The 18,213-nt window shown below is 38.7% G+C and overlaps 1 protein-coding gene across 2 annotated transcripts in view; it reads right to left on the bottom strand.

Annotated features, from left to right (window-relative positions):
• CPEB4 (cytoplasmic polyadenylation element binding protein 4) overlaps positions 1-18,046 on the bottom strand; it is a 45,214-nt gene extending 27,168 nt beyond the window's left edge. The window contains exons 1-2 of one of the 2 annotated variants that reach the window (XM_080398555.1): positions 15,118-18,046; positions 4,922-5,003 (exon numbers count right to left, since the gene is read on the bottom strand). In XM_080398555.1, coding sequence (XP_080254681.1) covers positions 4,922-5,003; positions 15,118-16,239 — 1,204 coding nt within the window. In that variant the 5' untranslated portion in view covers positions 16,240-18,046. The remainder of the gene's footprint in view (positions 1-4,921; positions 5,004-15,117) is intronic. The other variant, XM_080398556.1, reaches the window with a different exon arrangement.
• Between the last annotated feature and the right edge of the window lie 167 nt (positions 18,047-18,213).

Genomic DNA, 18,213 nt, shown 5'->3' with positions numbered 1-18,213 from the left:
CAGGCTGTGGTTTACTGCTATTAGACCTGGTTCAGGCTTATTTTGAGATAGTAAAACAATTGGGTTTCCTCTTAATTAACGTGCACTCAAGTCTGCAAATCCCATTAGCCTTTCCTGGTGACTGCATAGGAGGTAAAATTCAAGAAGATCCCAAGTAGGAAATATTCACCACAGTAATTCATTGACAGTTTCCAAAAACAATTAACGGCAAACTAATTGTCCACAAAAAATTGTCTACAGGCTGGTGCAGTAGGAATGAAAGGTTTCATGCATTTTATCCTCAGTTGGATACATTAAAAAGTTGCAAATGAGTAAGCCTTAGATCAGATTGTTCTGAAACAAGGCACACAAATGACATCAACCACTGATGCTGGTCTCACAAGCCTGAGGCGCAGTTCCCCTGTGAAAGCTTGCTCGCGTAAAGGAGGCAGCAGAGGCGTGAATACAGCTGCAGCATCGGTACAGACGTACATCTGCCAGAGGCCTTTGCCTTTCAGAACTCAATAACTAGATCATTTAACTCTGCCCATAGACCAAGAGTAGGGAAGAGAGGTTGATCTTAGCCATCAACCTCAAGCATTCCTCATTGCTATGAAAACAAAGATGGTTTTAAAATTTTAAAACTTCAAAATCTATTATTTTACATTAAAATAGCTCAGATTTTGTCCTGCGCATATATAAAGGAGCACTTCCTTAAAAAAAGAATTGTAGCCTTTGTTATCTAGCCCTTGGCAAAAATTGGGACTGATTCTCACCAGATTCTTATTAATTTCTGGATGGTATTGGAAACCAAATTGCCCATTCTACTAAATTACTATGAACACATTGCATAATCCATACAGCTAGAAACAACTAGTTCAGTTTCTTATCTGATATTCAGAAAATGCTGTCAACTCTTTTGATCCCTTTCATCAAAGAACACTTTATAAGGTTTACATACTTCCTTCACTTCTGAAATAGTTTTTCAGATCAATATTAAGAGGCTGATGATTGCTTTAAAAATAGGTATAACCACGTTCTTGCAGAAATCCTGAATGGTGCCAGTTCTCATCGTTCTGGCTTTCTATAACTAAAAATTAGAGCTGCTGTTTGACTCTCTCATAGGGTCTGTATGTATACTCTGACTTTACAATACTTCTAAAATCTTCCTTTTTGCACTTAAGTATGTTTAGTTTTTAGGGACTATTTCACACTTAACAGCAGTCATGCAGATACTGAGCTATTCACACCCAAATCTTACAGAGTCCTTTGCAGTGCTAGAAGCAGATGCACTGGCCTGCTTCTTTAATCCATTTCACCTTGCATAATTTCCAGGCAACAATCTTATATTCTGAACTGAGCCATAGGATATTTCAGTAATGAAACAATCTGTGGTTATAAAGTATTCAAAGACATTTCGGTGTCACTTAACAAGGAAATATTTAGTCAATCTACTACTATTACAGTAATGCTGAAATTGCCATCTGGAAGACTCGGATTCAAAAATCAGTCTCTGGATCCCAGGCTCAGCTCACGAAGGCCGAATACATTGTAAAGAAGATGCAATTAGTCTCCAGGGAAAGGCTTCTGCAGGCTGTCATTGGCTCTGCAGCATGCAGCACACTCACTCATGTGGATAAAAATAACATATTGAAATGGCAGCTGCTCAGTAAAGGAAGAGGATTTGAGCAGGGATAAAAATATACCTTTAAAAGAGGAAAGAAAAAGGTAAAATGCCTATCAAAAGCATTAAACGGTAATACTGAATGTACTGAATCAATGACACTTAAGAGTCACCTTTGAACCTTAAGCAGGAAACACTATTTATTTCATGCAACACAACCCAGGACCATAATCAGTGACCTAAACAAATCCAAGGCTAGCATAGCCTAATCACCTCAGTCAAGAACACACACTGTGAATGGATTTTGTTAAATTTTGAAGAATTCCTACTTACAATTTTATTACAGGGCACCAAACCTGCTGTTCTGAACATACCATGTGAAGACAGGAATTATTTCCAACAGACAGCAGGTTCTAAACCGTGACTGGTATTTATTACCGTGTTCATAGCCTAAGTTGTTTTGAAGGTATATTTTAACATCATACCTTTTTCTCTTGAAGTCCATTACAATATGAAAGGGGTGGTGTTAGTGTTACACACTGAATTCATGTTGAGTCAGTATTAAAGCTTCTCAAAGACTCACAAGACAGCAGTGAGACCTATTAGATCATCTAAATTATTTCCGTGCCATTCTGAGATTACTCTCTACAGTATGTTTTATTAGTGTCTTGCCCAGGCTATTTTTAAAGTCTCAAACCTAGAAGCTTTTCCTTTCTGAGAGTATCCAACTTTAGTTTAAAATCACTGTACGCGCTGATTAATCCATTTAAAATGCAAACCAAAAAAATTCTTATGGACCTGCTTATTTAACTGCAAGTCTTTGAAACGGCAAGCAAGATTTGAGCTGGCAACCATAGTTTGTCATATTTTAAGATTTCTAGATGCAATGTTTTTAAAGATTGCCTTCAATCAGTTTAAAGATGAGGCAAGAAGACAGTGAAAACAGGAGAGATAGAGAATCTGTTAAGACATACACTAACTGATACAGATGGAAATAAAACACAGAAGGCTTGTGATCACATGAGCCCTTCTTCACACTCTACTTGAACTATGTTCTGTACCAGCAAGTTACAATTTTTTCCAGCTGTATCAGTTGGTTTAACTAAAGGTATTTCCTCTCCTTACAAATCCCGCCCTGCTTATGGATGATCACTGCAGCATTACCATGACACAGTAGATGCTAGTTTGAATAAAGTTCCATTCTTAAGTATATTACAGCAACTAAGTTACTGTATGCTATGCCAGATAAGCTGCAGTCCAATTCAGTGTACTGCATATTTCCCTATAAGCAAACGTAATGTTTTTGTGGAGGAAATTGTTGAAAAATGAGACTTTGCTGCAAAGTATTTCACATAGGCTCACTTGAATTTTTCACCTGTTTTGAAGCTTTTCCTTTATAGTTTTATAACTATTAACCATGAAACAGAACAATTTATAAAGAACAAATAATTCCCTGAGCAATACATGACTGATAATTACTGTGCTTTGATCAGTATGAAACAGCACACACAAAACTTCAGACAAACTATAGCTGACTCTGCACAGGAGATTAACCATCAAGCTCAAGCAGGAATTAACACGTATCAGAACTATACTTATTCTTTGCTGACACACATATTCCATCATTCTTAAAACATGGCAAGCGTGCAAAAAATTTTTCCAATTGAAAAAAAAAAATTCAAAACATTTAAACAAAAAATTATAGTACTGTACAGAACTACCCTTGTTTAGTTGCTGAATATAAATACATATGAACCTGAGTTTGTTACACTCAAATTTAAAGAGAAATTTTGTTTGTTCTACAGCCATGTTCCCTTGGGTTGTTATCTTGCCAGATTTCAGTGGCTAAAACCTGGGCTGGGCCTGCCTGACAGTCAAACAGACGGTCTCAGGGCAAATCTCACATGCTGCAGTCAAGGAAGGGGACCTGATTCTTGCTTCAGTATACAATGCTGGGGGCACAGGATGCTGCCAGACAGCATATAAACCCAATTAAAGCTATTACTACTTGTCATTAATAAAAGCCTGGTCACCACTACATAAGGAGAGAATGTATTTTGGTTTTTTAATTCATTTGGCATTACTTTGAGCTACATCAAGCTCTCCTTGTCATTTCAGTAGGAAAGTGTATTTTTTTGGTGTTTCTCATCACCCTGACTGCTGCATAGTACTGGGGATGTAAAATGCAAGCTGCATTTCAGACCACAGTGAATGCAACAAATGCAAGTTATTGCCAGTTTATCAAAGGTTGGTCTTCTGAGCAAGAATCACTACTAAAACAAGTCAGATTTCATTAACACTGCATGCCTTGGTATCAAGAAATTTACTTTCAGAAACCACAAGTTATTGCCAGTGTATCAAAGGTTGGTCTTCTGAGCAAGAATCACTATTAAAACAAGCCAGATTTCATTAACACAACAAGCGCTGATAGCGAAATAAATGTACTTTCAGAAACCACAAGTGCAGATTTGGGTTTTTAGTGGTCTTATGACTGATAACAAAACTAAATGTTTAGATAATGAGCATAAGTAAGTTTGACTACTTTTACTTATAGAAGTAACCATTGAACCGAAATAGATACTCATTATACAGAACAAGAATAAGAAACTAGACTTCTGAATTGTATACCATAAGCAGTTTCTATTCAGGTTTAGATAAAATATGTAGACAATGGTTTGAATACTTTGTAAGTTGAAGTATTTTCAAAGTAAGATTACCTTTGCCAAAAAAAAAAAAAAGAAAAAAAAAAAGAAAAAAAGGTAAATCCCAACTGCAAGTCAGTTCAATCTCCCTTTTCCTCTCTCAATGGTACAAAGAATTCTGCAATTCAAGGCAGCACCAAAAAGACAGGTAAAGAACGAAAAAAAATCATGATGAACTATTCAGTGTTCTTCTCAAGATGACACAGATAAACCTCATTCTTCCCCAAGACAGAAAGAACTATGACTTCAGCAGGAAAACACTACTAAGAAAAAAGTTACGTCTCACTGAGCTGCACAAGATTCCTGAAGTTGATCATTTTTACAGCCTGTACACATCATATCTATTAAAAACAACACTGGCAGCTTAAACAAAAGATCAGCTTATGTTTGTGTTTTGCATTGTTTTGTATAAAGACAAAACACACTCAAGTGCTCAGGTGTGGCAATAGCTTCATCTAGAGACAGCTGAAAAGAAGGAGGCCTACCGGAGCTGACTCACATGCATTAGGTGCACTATGTAACTTTACTTTTCCTAACCAAAACTTAAGTTTTTTATTCTAAGTAAGCACAACTTCCCAATTATTCACTGCAGTAAATAGTCTCTTTCTAAATTTACCTTTCAGTGAATCATTTTCAGCTCTCATTATGTCAATTAGCGAGTTCTCCAGTGAATGCATGTCAAAAGTCCTTGTGCGATCCTGCAAGCAAATAAATTTAAAAAAGCACTAGTTTAGGCAACACAGAGTGTTAAACAAGACCATCTGAAACATAAAAACTTCAGTTTTGTTCTACATTACCACAGCAGAATTAAGCAAGAATACATACACCACTAAAGTCAGTCTGATATAGGAATACTAAAAATCAGAATATTCTTAAATACTAATCTGATCTACAGCTCTCATAACCAATCATTTAAGAACCCAAATTCAATATTTAGTCTGTATTCCTTGCTATACAGTTAAACTTTGTTTAAAATTTTTTCACAGCTAGGAAGTAAGCATCACATCCTGGGAGACAGAACTGCAAGGAGAAATCACGAAATGGGTATTTCAGCCCAAATTTAAGAAGATCTAAATTCCAGAAACACACAGAATTTCCTTCACCTAACCACTACCTCAACAACTGAAATAATCAAGTTCTGCACAGTCAGTTCAAATTCTGCATAATTGTAAAGCATTCAATACAAGCAGTAGTGGTCCAAACACTCTGGTTTACTAGGTGACAACTTTGCTCTGATTTTTAATTCCCTGAATTCAAAAGTTTGGTATTCCAAGCATTACTAAAATTGAAGGATGACTCAATAACTGGGAGGCAAGAAGTCTCATGTACCTTATTGTTTCATTATCTCAAGCCATTTGAAGTATACTTACCAAATATTTCTCCTTCATATTAACCAAAGGCATCATTTAACACACATATGGTTCAGATCTTCCCAACTAAAACAATCAATTCCACATCTTACAGATCTGACATTACAGTAGTATAAGGCAACATAAATACCCTGGCACTACATTAATCAGCAAATTCAGAGTAACTTAAATTATATAAAAACTGAAATCTTTACAGTATCATAAAAGGTCACTAACAGAGGCAAAAAATCACTCATGTTCCCAAAACTATTCACCTATCCATGTTATCTATGTATTTATACATTTGGACATTTGTAGAAACACTTGGATAGATTTTTATAGAATTATAGTAATCCACCTTGAATTTAATTTTTCTGTGTCCAAGAACTCTTAACATCAGTTCTAAAGATTTTATTTTATTCCTGTTCTAAGAGATTCACCTCTGAACTGAGATCAAGCATGGAAAGTATCTGTTCAAATAAGAAAGCAAAATGTGAGCAATTCAAGGCAGGCATTTGCTCTAAACTGCTGCTCCACAACCATTGTTATTACAGCAGTGAAGATATGTTTTTTTGTCCCTAACTCTAGCTGTGAAGCTGAAATTTCTCCAAAGCACACAGATTCAGCTTTGATTGCTTTTAAAACCAGTGGTGAACTAAAAAACAGTATTGCATGAAGATGTTGTGTATCAAGTTTTAATGTTCTTGACTTCCAGTGATGAAGTGCTAAAGTAGTATTGATTGCAGTGTTGCAAGAGGCGTTCTTTGTATCAGACAATGATCGGTCATCTTGGACTTTTAACACCTAATACTATTTTAAGAGCAGGAACCCACTAGCTCATAGAACCCTGATCCATTTCCAAGTTCATAAGTTACAATCTGACCGCTAAAAATATACTATTCTTTAATGAAATTTTCTAATATTTTTCCTCTCTTCAGAACAGTTTATTACTGACACAGAACAGGTGAAGTATTTCTACCCAGATGAGCTGCATTTCAAATAGCATTAGAAAAGACCAGAGTTTGGAACCATCTGCTTTATTAGTCTAGCCCAACATCAGATTTGCTATAAAAAGCATAGCGCTTGCCTTGTCTCTCCACAATATTTATTCCCTTTGTCATTTATATTACAACGTAATTAAGGCACCATAGAAAAACCATCATAAGCATTTAAATTCTTCAATTCTGTGGTTTACTTTCACATATTTCCTACTGGTTTCTTCCTTTCCTAGTAGTATTTATGGTTTTGTTTTGATTTATATGTTACTAATTCATAATTATTTCAAACTCTAGTTACACTAAAATACCTTTGCAAGATTGACTAAAAATCCTTGGGTCTGTATCCTAGACCCATAAGAATCCAACAGCTGTGTAACTCGGGAATGGATACTAGAAAACAATCTCTAAATTTTCAGCAGTCCTCACAACATGACAAAAATAGCCTAAAACACAGGTGGGAGCATTTTCTGAAAAACTGACATCCCTCAGTAGCTACTCCTTCCATTCTGGCTTTCATAGTGTATTGTGTTTCTCTGTGTGGAATTAACCTCCAGCCCAACCCATGAACAGCTACAAAATTCTTATTTCACAAAGTGCAGAACCTCAGTAGTTCTAAGTCTTTGTTGAATCTGTGGCAATTAACATTTCAGTTGTCTGAGATATGTGAAGGAAGAAACCCAGGCTGAGTAATTTCTAGTTTATTGTGCTGTGTATGATCTGGAGTACAGGAGCCTGAAGACAGTCTCTTGTCTCTAAAATGTCTGTGTTACGTGGGGTTGAGCTACAGTAACAAACAGAAGGTTTTGCTGCAACGGTTAAGTTTTTAATACCGAGAACAGAGAGTTTAAACATTTGAGAAGAAAAAATGGAATTGAACTGGTTAGCTAATAGGGACACCACATTCTCCCAATGTAAGCTTTTTGTGTTGAGTAGTTTATAATTTTCCCCTTCTAAGTGAACCAGCAAGTTGTCACTTTTCTAGTATAAGGTCCATAACCTTCTAATCATACTGCAAGCTTTTTACAACATGACCCTGCACACCAATACAAAAGATCAACTGGTCACATTCCTACCTGCAGCTATTAGCAAACACGTAAAAAGAACTGGCTAAAATGCGGCCCACAGTCATACTCATGCTTTCCAGTGGTTCCAGTACCTTGTCACAGCACTGGAGAAGAAAGACTGCCATAGGCTACAGCACTCTCAGATTGCTGCTATGTTACTATTTATTTCTTGCCTATCTTTCCAACAAAAGGTCTCTGTGCTTAGAGCATATCTAATCGTCATTGTCAATTCATGGTGCTGAATTGCCCCAGCCTCAACACCCTTGGGAAGATCAGTCTTGTTCCTGGGTTGTTTGAAACAGTTTGCTCCTCCAAGTCTCTGCTTATCATTAGAAGATAGCAAACCACGTTAAGCACAACACTGAGAGCCACTACTAGTGTTACATTGCATTTGGATATATTCCTGAAATTAATGCAGCAGTCTACCTCTCCGGGAATGCAGAGTAATTCAAGAACTTGGTATATAAGTAAGCCTGTATACATCCATCCAAGGAAAAGATGTCAGTCACTTATGTCATCAATATAAACCAGTCAAAATGGCATGCTCAACTGGTTCAGAGGTTCATACAGTGCTTATTATAAAATAACTCCATGAATTTAATTGACTACTTGCCCTGATACTGAAAGGGTCCACACTACTAGAGAAAGTCACCATTAGTAGCTTTTTTAGAATTTTTTTTTTTTACAATTTAAAGGCCTTCTTATAGTGAGACTATTTTGAAAAAAGCACAAATTTTGCCAGTCTTCCAAGATGGCCAGCACATTTTATCAGAAACACATATCTGAAATATATATGTATTATATATCTAACATAAAAATAAAGACTGATGACAGGTAAGTGGTAGTGGTCATATTGCTGAAGAAATGTGTAACTATACATTTAATTCCATAACATCAAAAAAGCTATAACAATCAAGACATTGATCATTAACTGATAACTAAATGTGAGCTTTTCTCAGATACATGTTAGTTGAGTTATAATGCATATAAGCCATGCTGTACTTAAGAAAAAAATACTTTTTTTTTTTTTTCAAAGATCTCATGTAGAGAGAATTAATAAAAATATGGTGGTGTTTCTCATGGATCAACTCACAAAGTTACAGTGCTTTCCATGGAGCTGGATTGCTTACTGTATACTTTTTTTATTTATTTATAAAAAGACTTAGGAGTAATAACTACCCTGGAATAAAGCAGAGCACGTTACACTTCAGTCACAAAATAAGTTAACTACAGCCTGATATTATTTACCCAGGTTGATTACAAGAACATGGCTTTACATGCATTTGTTTAGGGCATCCAGAATTTTGCTTTATTGGGGGCTCAAAGCACACACACATTTACCCTTGGAAAACAGAGCTGAGGCAGAAAGACATCAGGTTGAACACAGGGCCACCAAAGAAAACACAAAAAAACCCCAAAAAAACAACAAAACAACCAAAAATCCCCAAACAACCTGCTGTCTTAATACATGACCATGTTTAAAATGTCAGCCAACATTTCAACAGACATTCATTAAACGTAATTTTGAATAAGCATTATTGTTTTCACAATTATATAGAAGAAGTGACAGCTAACAGATCAGGTTAAGAGAAAGCTATTGAGACTGTAAATATTCTACAACAGCAAACACAATAGTTTCGAACTATATGCCGGCCAGCTCTGTCTACAGAAAAATAAAACTCTTCTGATTCTCCCACTGTCTAGAAATCATTTGTGTAAGTATGTGAGTGCTCATAACAATGCGATCTTATTGTTAAAGCACAGGGAGAGTGCAGGACTTCATGTCACAGTTTTGTTATTGGATTCATATAGCATGGGCAAACCAGTCTGTAACAACAGCGGTTTCCCCACTAGCACCTATACAGATTATTTTATAGTTAGCGGTCTTGTAAAAAATAGAACCACGTGTAAATAATCACTAAATTCTGGTTCCTATTCCAATTTTATTTTTCAAAGTCCGAAGACATTTCATTCCAAAAAGGAAGTTGCTTGCAACTAAGCCTGTACAATATATACTGGGACAACCTCCTATGCCAAAGAAATGAAACATTAATTTTTCATGCACAGGAAGATCATACTTTTCACTTAATAATCCCATACTGAAATACTCTCGCACATCAGAAAAATGTACATGTAACTTAACTATTGAAGTGCAGATTCCTTATATTTAATCTGTACCCACAGCATTATCAACACCTGAAAACTGAGATTCCAGAACCTAAGTATTTCTATTCAGTGCTTCCCACGATGGGCCCCCCAATGCTAAAAACCCAAACTGCACAAAAAAGTAAAGCCTGGCAAAGCCTGAGCACTTGCTGGTAGCTAAGGCTGTGCCTGATGTTAAGAAATAGGACTTCTCTGGAGACAGAGGCATCAATAATAATGCAAAGTATGCCACTGCATTAAGGAATTTATTGAAGGTGATTAAGCTGTATTTATGGAGTCGGTGCAGTTGTAAAACTGGGCTTTATTTTATATATTTAAATCTTTGTCAAACCAGAATACTTGTGAAATTTGGAAAACTCACAACTACATTTGCTACCCACATTATAGCACAGGAAGCCTGAAACTTTCTGAAACCTTGTATGTATTTCCCACAATTCAAAAGCCTTTTGTCTCAGGCAAAGTAAAGTGTGTAGGGAGAGGTAATATTGTAGGTACTAAATAGAAGTTCCACATTTTTCTTTTAATTGCAAAGCAAATTTGGACTAGATTATGCTTCTGGGTAAGCTTCTCCTCCTTCCCACCATGCTGCGAATGCTGTATTCCAGCTCCTAGTCCAGTATCCAGTGAATTAAAGGCTTTGAATAAACAGGTTTTTCCTGAAAGGATGTTGCTGTATGCTGCCCTGATCATCTTTTATAGCTTCACCAGGGAACAATAAGAAAAAGCTGGAAAAGTGACGCATAACAGGAGTTTTTTTGGGAGGGAGCACTTCTGGTTTAGTCAAACTTGAACTTTTTTTTTTTTAAGTGTTAGAAATTACAGACCTTTATAAAAAAATCCAGTAACATGTCTGATTCTATTTTAGCCACACATTAAGTTTTTATGTATCTTCTAGAAATTATTTTCCACAATATCTTACGTTCTTAATCTTTATGCTGGACTGCTAAGTATGCAATTTTCAAAGCAAAATGCTTAATAAGAGTACTCCTTTTAATCTTACAAAAATACAAACATAATTCAAATAGCTTCTAACAAAAGCTCTCTTTAAAAAGAAACCCTGAGGTCAAAAACGCACAGGAGGGCCAAAGCTGAAGTATTAACGTCAGTCGTAAGTTTATAAAACAAGAACAGTGTTAACTTCCACAGTACTTAACTTGTGCATGTCATACCACATTAGAGTGCTTCTAATTCCACAGATCAGTAGCTGTGGGGAACAGCACACAAAACACTAATTACTACACAGCTGATGTAGTTGTAGAAAAATGGGTGAACAGACATTCAAAAAATCCAACTTCAAGTTTATATTCTATTTTAAAGTGATAGCTTGAAACTTCTTGGAATAATTGCTGCTCCTATAATAAAAATGTGATTCTGCAGAACTTTTTGCAAAACATGTAGCCTCATTTTATGCAACCAGCCATCATGACTTATGAAAAGGTTCCTCAAAAACAAAGAAGAAATATTAAAATAAAGAGGCACGGTAAAGAAATTTATTTGCAAAATTCCTTCAAGAGGAAAGATTGGCAAATGCATTCAAGAGATTATTTTTTAATTCCAGCTTCCCATGATTTTGTTTAATGCACTTATTAAATCAACCCATTTCAAACAAATCATGATGTATAGCTCAGAATTAAAACACATTCTGTAATCACGTATGTGTTTTCTCAAACATTCCGTATCTGCCTCGGGGAAGAGAAAGTCTCTCTGGCACAGACCCTCAATGGATTTGGAAGGGGTTATATACCTGGAAACTAGCCACTACAGAAGAAAGGAAAAAACATTTTGAACAAGTGGATATAATGAACTGCTCTCATGTATAAAATTCTTTGAAATGGGCAGTTATTTTCAAGCCTAATTCCAGGAAGAAAGACAAATTATTTTTAAGCATTTTTACAGAAAGCTGGACGCTATTGCTTAACATGCTTGTGCCTTCAAAAAGCAATTTAAAAAACATCGTCACACATTTGAAGATGAGATCTGGAAACCTGGAAATGCCTATCAAAGCAAGATTTATGCGTTGCATAACAGGCAGGATGTTCTACTCTTATGAGGAAGTACAAGTACATAGCAAAAGGAAAGCCAAAACAATCTTTACGGCAATGCTGCAGTAAAATGCAATGAGCACTTAGTTTGTCAGTGCTGCTGGGAGAGAAGTAGAAGGAATTATTTTTAAAAAATCAGTAATTTTGTAAGATGCCATAGTCATAGCGAAAGCATTTTAATTTGTTAATTCTCAGGGAAGGCTGTTATATCCAAAAGGCCCAAATATATTTTTTTTTATTCAGGAACCATTTTTTCATTTGGACACCATTTCCTTTTCAAATGAACACACAAAGAACAATGGCTTTTCTCTTTTCAGAAGATCTTTGAAGGGGGAAGCCTGCCCAGTGGCTAAAGCACAATCATCAAAACTTGATTTCATTAACAGATCTGGTAACAGTCTTCTCTGACCTTGCTTCCAGTTCCATCTCTGCAACAAGAGGTTCCTACAGACATGCTACTTCTGAAATGTTATGAGACAGAATTTCAAATGAAGAACAAAAACCACAATGTTTTGCATGCAGCTCTCAATACCAAGCAAGCAATCCTGAAATTGCAAGATTACCAAACAGATCATCGCAGTATTCTCCTTTCATCTGCACTATTTGGAATGCCCATTTCATCACAAGCATCTAAGGTCTATGGGCAAAAACATTTGAAGTGAGCAGCAGTTCACATTAGTGGTTTATAGGGACATTATGCAATGTTGTCCTCTCTGAAGAGGAAATGACCACTTACACTTGGTTACCCTATTTCCATCAAAACAGACTTCTGTGTTTCACCAAGCTTTGGAGTAAAGACAACCTCTGAGAGAAAAAGAGAGTGATCCCAAAATATTTGCAGTTGATGGTTTATATATTGCCTTCTAAAGAAACTAATTTTCACTAGATTGCAGCAACACTTGTTAATGATTTAAGCAGCAACACATAAATATTAAATGAAAGGGATAGTTGTATCAAATTACTCCATTATGTTGCTGAAGCAAAGACAGCTTTCAATTATTTCCTAAACAGGAATCTAAGAAGATTCTAGTAACAAAATAGCCTTGTCCAGTACATGATTGCATCAAGGATACTTCATATATATATATATGTGTGTATATATATATATATGCATGAACACAAATATACAATAAGCAAAACTTATTTCTGCTTTGAGTCAGGCATACAATCAGCATAATAAAATGAAATAAAGAACACATCAAAGGTCAATTTTTACATCATTTGTTTCCAGCAATTCAAAAATTCAGTATGCTTTCAACACAAAAATGACGAAGTGACCAAAGGAGCTAAAGGCTTTATACAAAAAAAAAGTTATAAAAAGCAGTTGTCCAAGATGGCTTCAAAATTAATCAGCATCTTTCTCGGTCTGCAGTGCTGAAGTCCTGTTTTGCTGTCCTGCCCTTTTCTTCACAGAAGTGATAGTAACAGACTGCAAAGCACTTCACTCTTAACACTTTCCTTTTTCTTGGCATGAAGGAGTGTCAGACTTGGTCTTGACATGTACAGCTTCATCTTAGTGTTTATGTAAACAGATACCAACATGCTACACAAAAATTATTTCTTTACCAGGATCAAAATAAGTGTGTCTGATATTTTATGTTTGGAACACAACCCAGAACTCAAGGTTGACTTTGCCAATTTCCTGAAATTTCCTTGATGTCAAACCAAGCATGTTTCTATCACTGAGTTTATATTTGGGCCTTACACACAGCAGCAAGGACACACTTGGTCTCATTCTGTCACTCTGAACATCAGCTATGTGTCAGGGTACAGAATGAATTAAACTGTGAGCCAAGTCTCACTGCAGTGAGGCTGAAAAAAGACCAACTCCAGCTGTGTCCCTTTTTCTAATGGTTTCAGTGTATAAATTTGGTATGCTGGACACAGGTTCATTATATTAATGACTAATCCTGACATTAAAATCAAATATTACTATGCATTCTAAATTTAAAAGGGCTCTACCTGATACTGAACCAGCTAGTAGCTCTGCAGTAGAAAAAGGTCTCTTGACAGAAAGTTATTGCCAGCAGCTGCTCTGTTGTCAGAAGGCTGCATAGGCAGGCCCTGCAAACCAAACAGAAACTGAACAGTTTACAAAGCAGAACTGAACTGTTCCTATGTCTGAATCTACAAAGTCATTATTAAATATAATTCTGTTTCTTTAGGGTGGTTTACAATGTGAGACTTATTGCACAGTTTTTATCTACAGATCTTTCAAATTATTTTAAAGTAGGTCACCCTGGTTCTTCCAGCATGGCTAGAAATCATTTGGAAAATTTTACTTTTGCCCTCATTTGAAACTTTGAAACATTGGAAAACAACCCTCTAAACGTAAAAGAACTCTTCATTTTTTTGATTCACCTTACAGTTTACAAAAGGTGCACACATACACACAAAACCTAGTTTTAACTAGTGGTCAGATGAAGAAAAGAGTACTTCTGTTTTAATTTTTACTGCAAATTAGGTTCAACATTATACAGTTCTTCTCAAATTCATAAGAAGTCAGCCTAGAAGGAGACATTGAACTGCCAGACAACCTGCCTCCTGCCAGGATAAGGCCACATTAAAATCTAGGAGAGCACCAACTGACACTCCTCCAGATCTATTTTTGGTGATAATTTAATAGCCTGTAACAAAAATTTGCTGCCATTAATGAGGAAAGCAAACTGCATTGATTACCATCATGTAAAAAAGTCAAAGCTTCCAAAAATGCTACAAAAAATATGTTGCACTACAAGTCCATATGATACTGTAAAACTAAATAAAATCATCTAATACTTTTTCTCAGATATGGCACATTCTCAAATACTTTAGAAGGCCTCAGATCTTTCATACCTTCAGCAGCAGCACTTTTTTCCTTACTCCTTTTTGTAGATCTACTTGCTACTTGTAACTATGTTTGCTCATCAGCTATTTCTGAATGTGTCTTAAGTATTAAGCTGGACAAATAATACAGACGACTGGTGGGCAACAAATACTTACATGACTAGCACTATTGAAAAAAACCCACCATGATTCACAGCTCAGAGAGTAATTCACACGATGACATTTCAAGTAAGCCATATATTTTTTTTTTTAGTTGCAAGCGCATAAGCCATACAATCAGATGTACTGTTGAAACACCAGACTCTTTCTAGGTCATTTTAAATGCACCTACGTGTTATTTTTCTTATGGATATAACAGCGTGCTCACCTGAAAAGGAAAAATGTTGTCAGCTCTATTCAAACTGTCTTCCATCCATGACTTTGGAGCAAAGGCCGAGCTGGGTCGAGCATATTTCTGCAACTGGATATGATTACTTGCAAAATTCTTCTTTAAGGGCGAGATGGAGTTCAAGGGTGTTATCCCTCCGTTCAGTCCCCTGCGGTGGTCTCGACCTTGGGACCCACCCCACCCACCGTATCCACCGCCACCAGGGCTCCACGAAGATGGTGTAGGCGATGGACTTTGGTAGCTGCTCCATGGAGAAGGTGGCTTGTTAAGATTATTAGCCAAATGAGGCAATTGATTAAAAGCAGCATTTCTATGTGTGAATGGAGGTGGATGAGGACTTGCAGGAGACCTCCTCTGTTGCTGATGCTGATTGTGATGATGCTGAAAATGGGGGTGATGAGGGTGGTGTTGAGAGAGGGGTCCAATTTGGGGGGAAAAGCTACCACCAAAGCCAGGGCTGACGTGATGTGGAAAATTCTGAAACAGCAGAGCACCATTATTAGCTGAGGCAGTAGGGACCCCTCCCTGGTGAAAAAAACTTGCATCTTCATTGATTATTGTAGAAGAAGAAGGAGCTATAGCTGCAGACCAGTTACTAAAACCAGTCAGAGAAGATGCAGTGGATGTCAAGGGCTGTGTCGAAGTACCTAGCCCTGAAGCTTCTTGATAATCAAATCCTGTTAATACCGGCGATTCTATTCTTATTTTCTCCTTTCCATTGCCGTTCTCTGAAGAATTATCGCCCTGATTTTCTTCAGTTTTAGCTTTCTCAGGTTCAGAGAGCATGCCTGCTTCCTGACTTTGACCAGGGGAAAGCTGCTGTTTTTCTAGGGACTCTTGCTTTTCCTGTTGCTGAGTTTTAGATTTTTCTGACCCCAGAATCTCATCCTGAATATTATGGGCAGCTGGAGCAGGAAAGAGCCAAGCTGACCCAGCACTACTGCCATTGGCAGCTGTGTTATTATTTATAAAAGCAGCAGGGCTGGGGGTTGCATTTTGATGATGGTGTGGAGGCTGCAGATGTGGATGAAATCTGACTGGAAAAGCTGACTTATTTCCAGTGTTGTTTTGCACTAACACTCCAAACCCGTAATCCCCCATTTATTATATTTAGGGTTTGAATCCTCCCTGTAAGAACAAGTTGATGTTTAGTGTTTACCTCGTCCTCTTCTGAGGCGAGATTAGTAAGTATCCTGTTTTTAGCTAGATATTCCAGTTTCTCCCTCCACGCTATTTATTTCAGATTTGGATAAAGATGTTCGTTTTTTGCAAAAGATAGATCTCTTCAACTATTTAAATATGTCAATTTGTGTCTGTTTCCTTCCTTTGGCCAGGAGGAAGGGAAAAATAAATCTTTGGTTCACAAAATAAGAGGCTTCCTTTTTTTAAAGGAAATGCACAGCAATAAGAGAAAAAGCTTCTGGGGAATAAGGATAAAGAGATTCTAACTATCCTGTTTTTTTCCTCCTCAGCAGCCTTCACTCGCCCATAAATGAGTTAAGAGGGAAGGAAAAAAAAAAATATACAATGACGTCTGGTCCCCCGACCCCTTGGCAGCAAAAAATAGATTTAAATCTGGAATAATTTAATACATCTCTATAATCTAATATATATTTGTGTCCTGTTCAAAAAGAGTCTTTGCTGTGGGTAAGGGAAAAATTTACCTCAGGATCTCAGCATTCAGAAGGGTGAAAAGGAAGAGTGAGTTGCAGAAGAGGCTTTTTCCCGTGCTGCTGGGTTTAACCTATTATATTTAGTAATAATATGCACTCTGTGTGTGTGTGCGCGCACGCGTGTGGTTGTTTAAAGGGGTAAGATCTTATCTCAGGAAATTAGTATTCTATGTGTGTTGGGTGGGGAGTGAGTTGTGCAGGAGAAGGGTGGATTCTTGATGCTGCTCGTTTTGGGCTGGGTTTCTGAGCTCACCAGACTCGCTTCTTATTTATGATCCAATATTTGCGTGTCCTTCATATGAGTCCTGGCTGTCCGAAGAGGCAGATTTACATCTCAGAAATGAGCATTCACCGTTCGGGAAAAGGGAGGGGAGGAGGGGACAGCGAGTTGTGCAGGAGGAAGGGGAAGGAGGTTTTCTTGCTCTCACTGCTGCTGGGAGGGTGGTTTCTGGTGCGGGGCTCGCCTCCTTCCACCGAGATACGGGGGTTCCCCGCAGACGAGCGAGCCCCTGGCTGAAAGGCCGGGTGGGTACGCGTGTGTGTGTTGTTCCTCCTCAGGGACCAGGCATCCAGCGGGGCAGGGGCGGCGCTGGCAGGCTCGGCTCGCCAGGCCCCGGCTGTGGGGTGTCCCCCGCGGTGTCCCCCCTCCCTCACAAGAGTCCTGGTGGCGGGGAAGGCAGGAGGGATATTTTTTACCTCAGGAGAGGAGCAGCCTCCGGCAGGGAGGGGAAGGTGCAGGCGGCGGGGGGCCGGGCTCCTCTCTCCCCCATGGAAGGTGTTTAACCGGTTCTCCCAAATCGCCCGGAGATTACGGGGCAGGGGCTCGGCCGCTGGGCGCAGCGGAGGGGGGACCCGGCGGACTAACCGGGGCGCGGGGTCCGGCGGCGGCGGCGGCTCCTCGGAGCAGTCCTTCCCCAGCTGCTGCGCGTCTTCTCGGCTCCAGGCGGGCTTCCTTCCCCCTCATGTAAACCGGCCGGGCACCGGGAGGGTCGCCGTGGGGGACGCTGCTGCCGGGAGCTGAAAGGAGGGGGGAGGCTCCGCAGGCGAGAGCCACAGGAGAGGGGGGGGGGAGAGCTGCCGCGACACCGGCTCCGGGGAGTCGGGAGGCGCTTCGGTAGCCGGCGAGCCTGGCTGCGACGGGTCCTCCGCGCTGAGCCTCCGCTGCTGCTGCCGCCTTGTTTTGCCTCTTTTTCTTTTCTTTTTTTTTTTTTTTTTTTCCTGTCTCCTTCCCCTCCCCCCACCCCCCCAGCGGCCGCCGCTTCCTGCCTCGGTGCCGCAGCCGGTGCCTCCCTCCTCCCCACCCGGCCGCTGCCGAGCCCCGTCTCCTCAAGACCGAGCTGCCGCACGAAATGACAACCAGCTGGAGGAGGCAGCGCGGCACTTCCGGTTCGGCGGCGGACGC

Source organism: Falco punctatus (assembly GCF_963210335.1).
Source record: "Falco punctatus genome assembly, chromosome: 8".
NCBI lineage: Eukaryota > Metazoa > Chordata > Aves > Falconiformes > Falconidae > Falco > Falco punctatus.
Note: the sequence above shows the minus strand (reverse complement) of the source record. Positions and strands in the feature narration are given on the sequence as shown.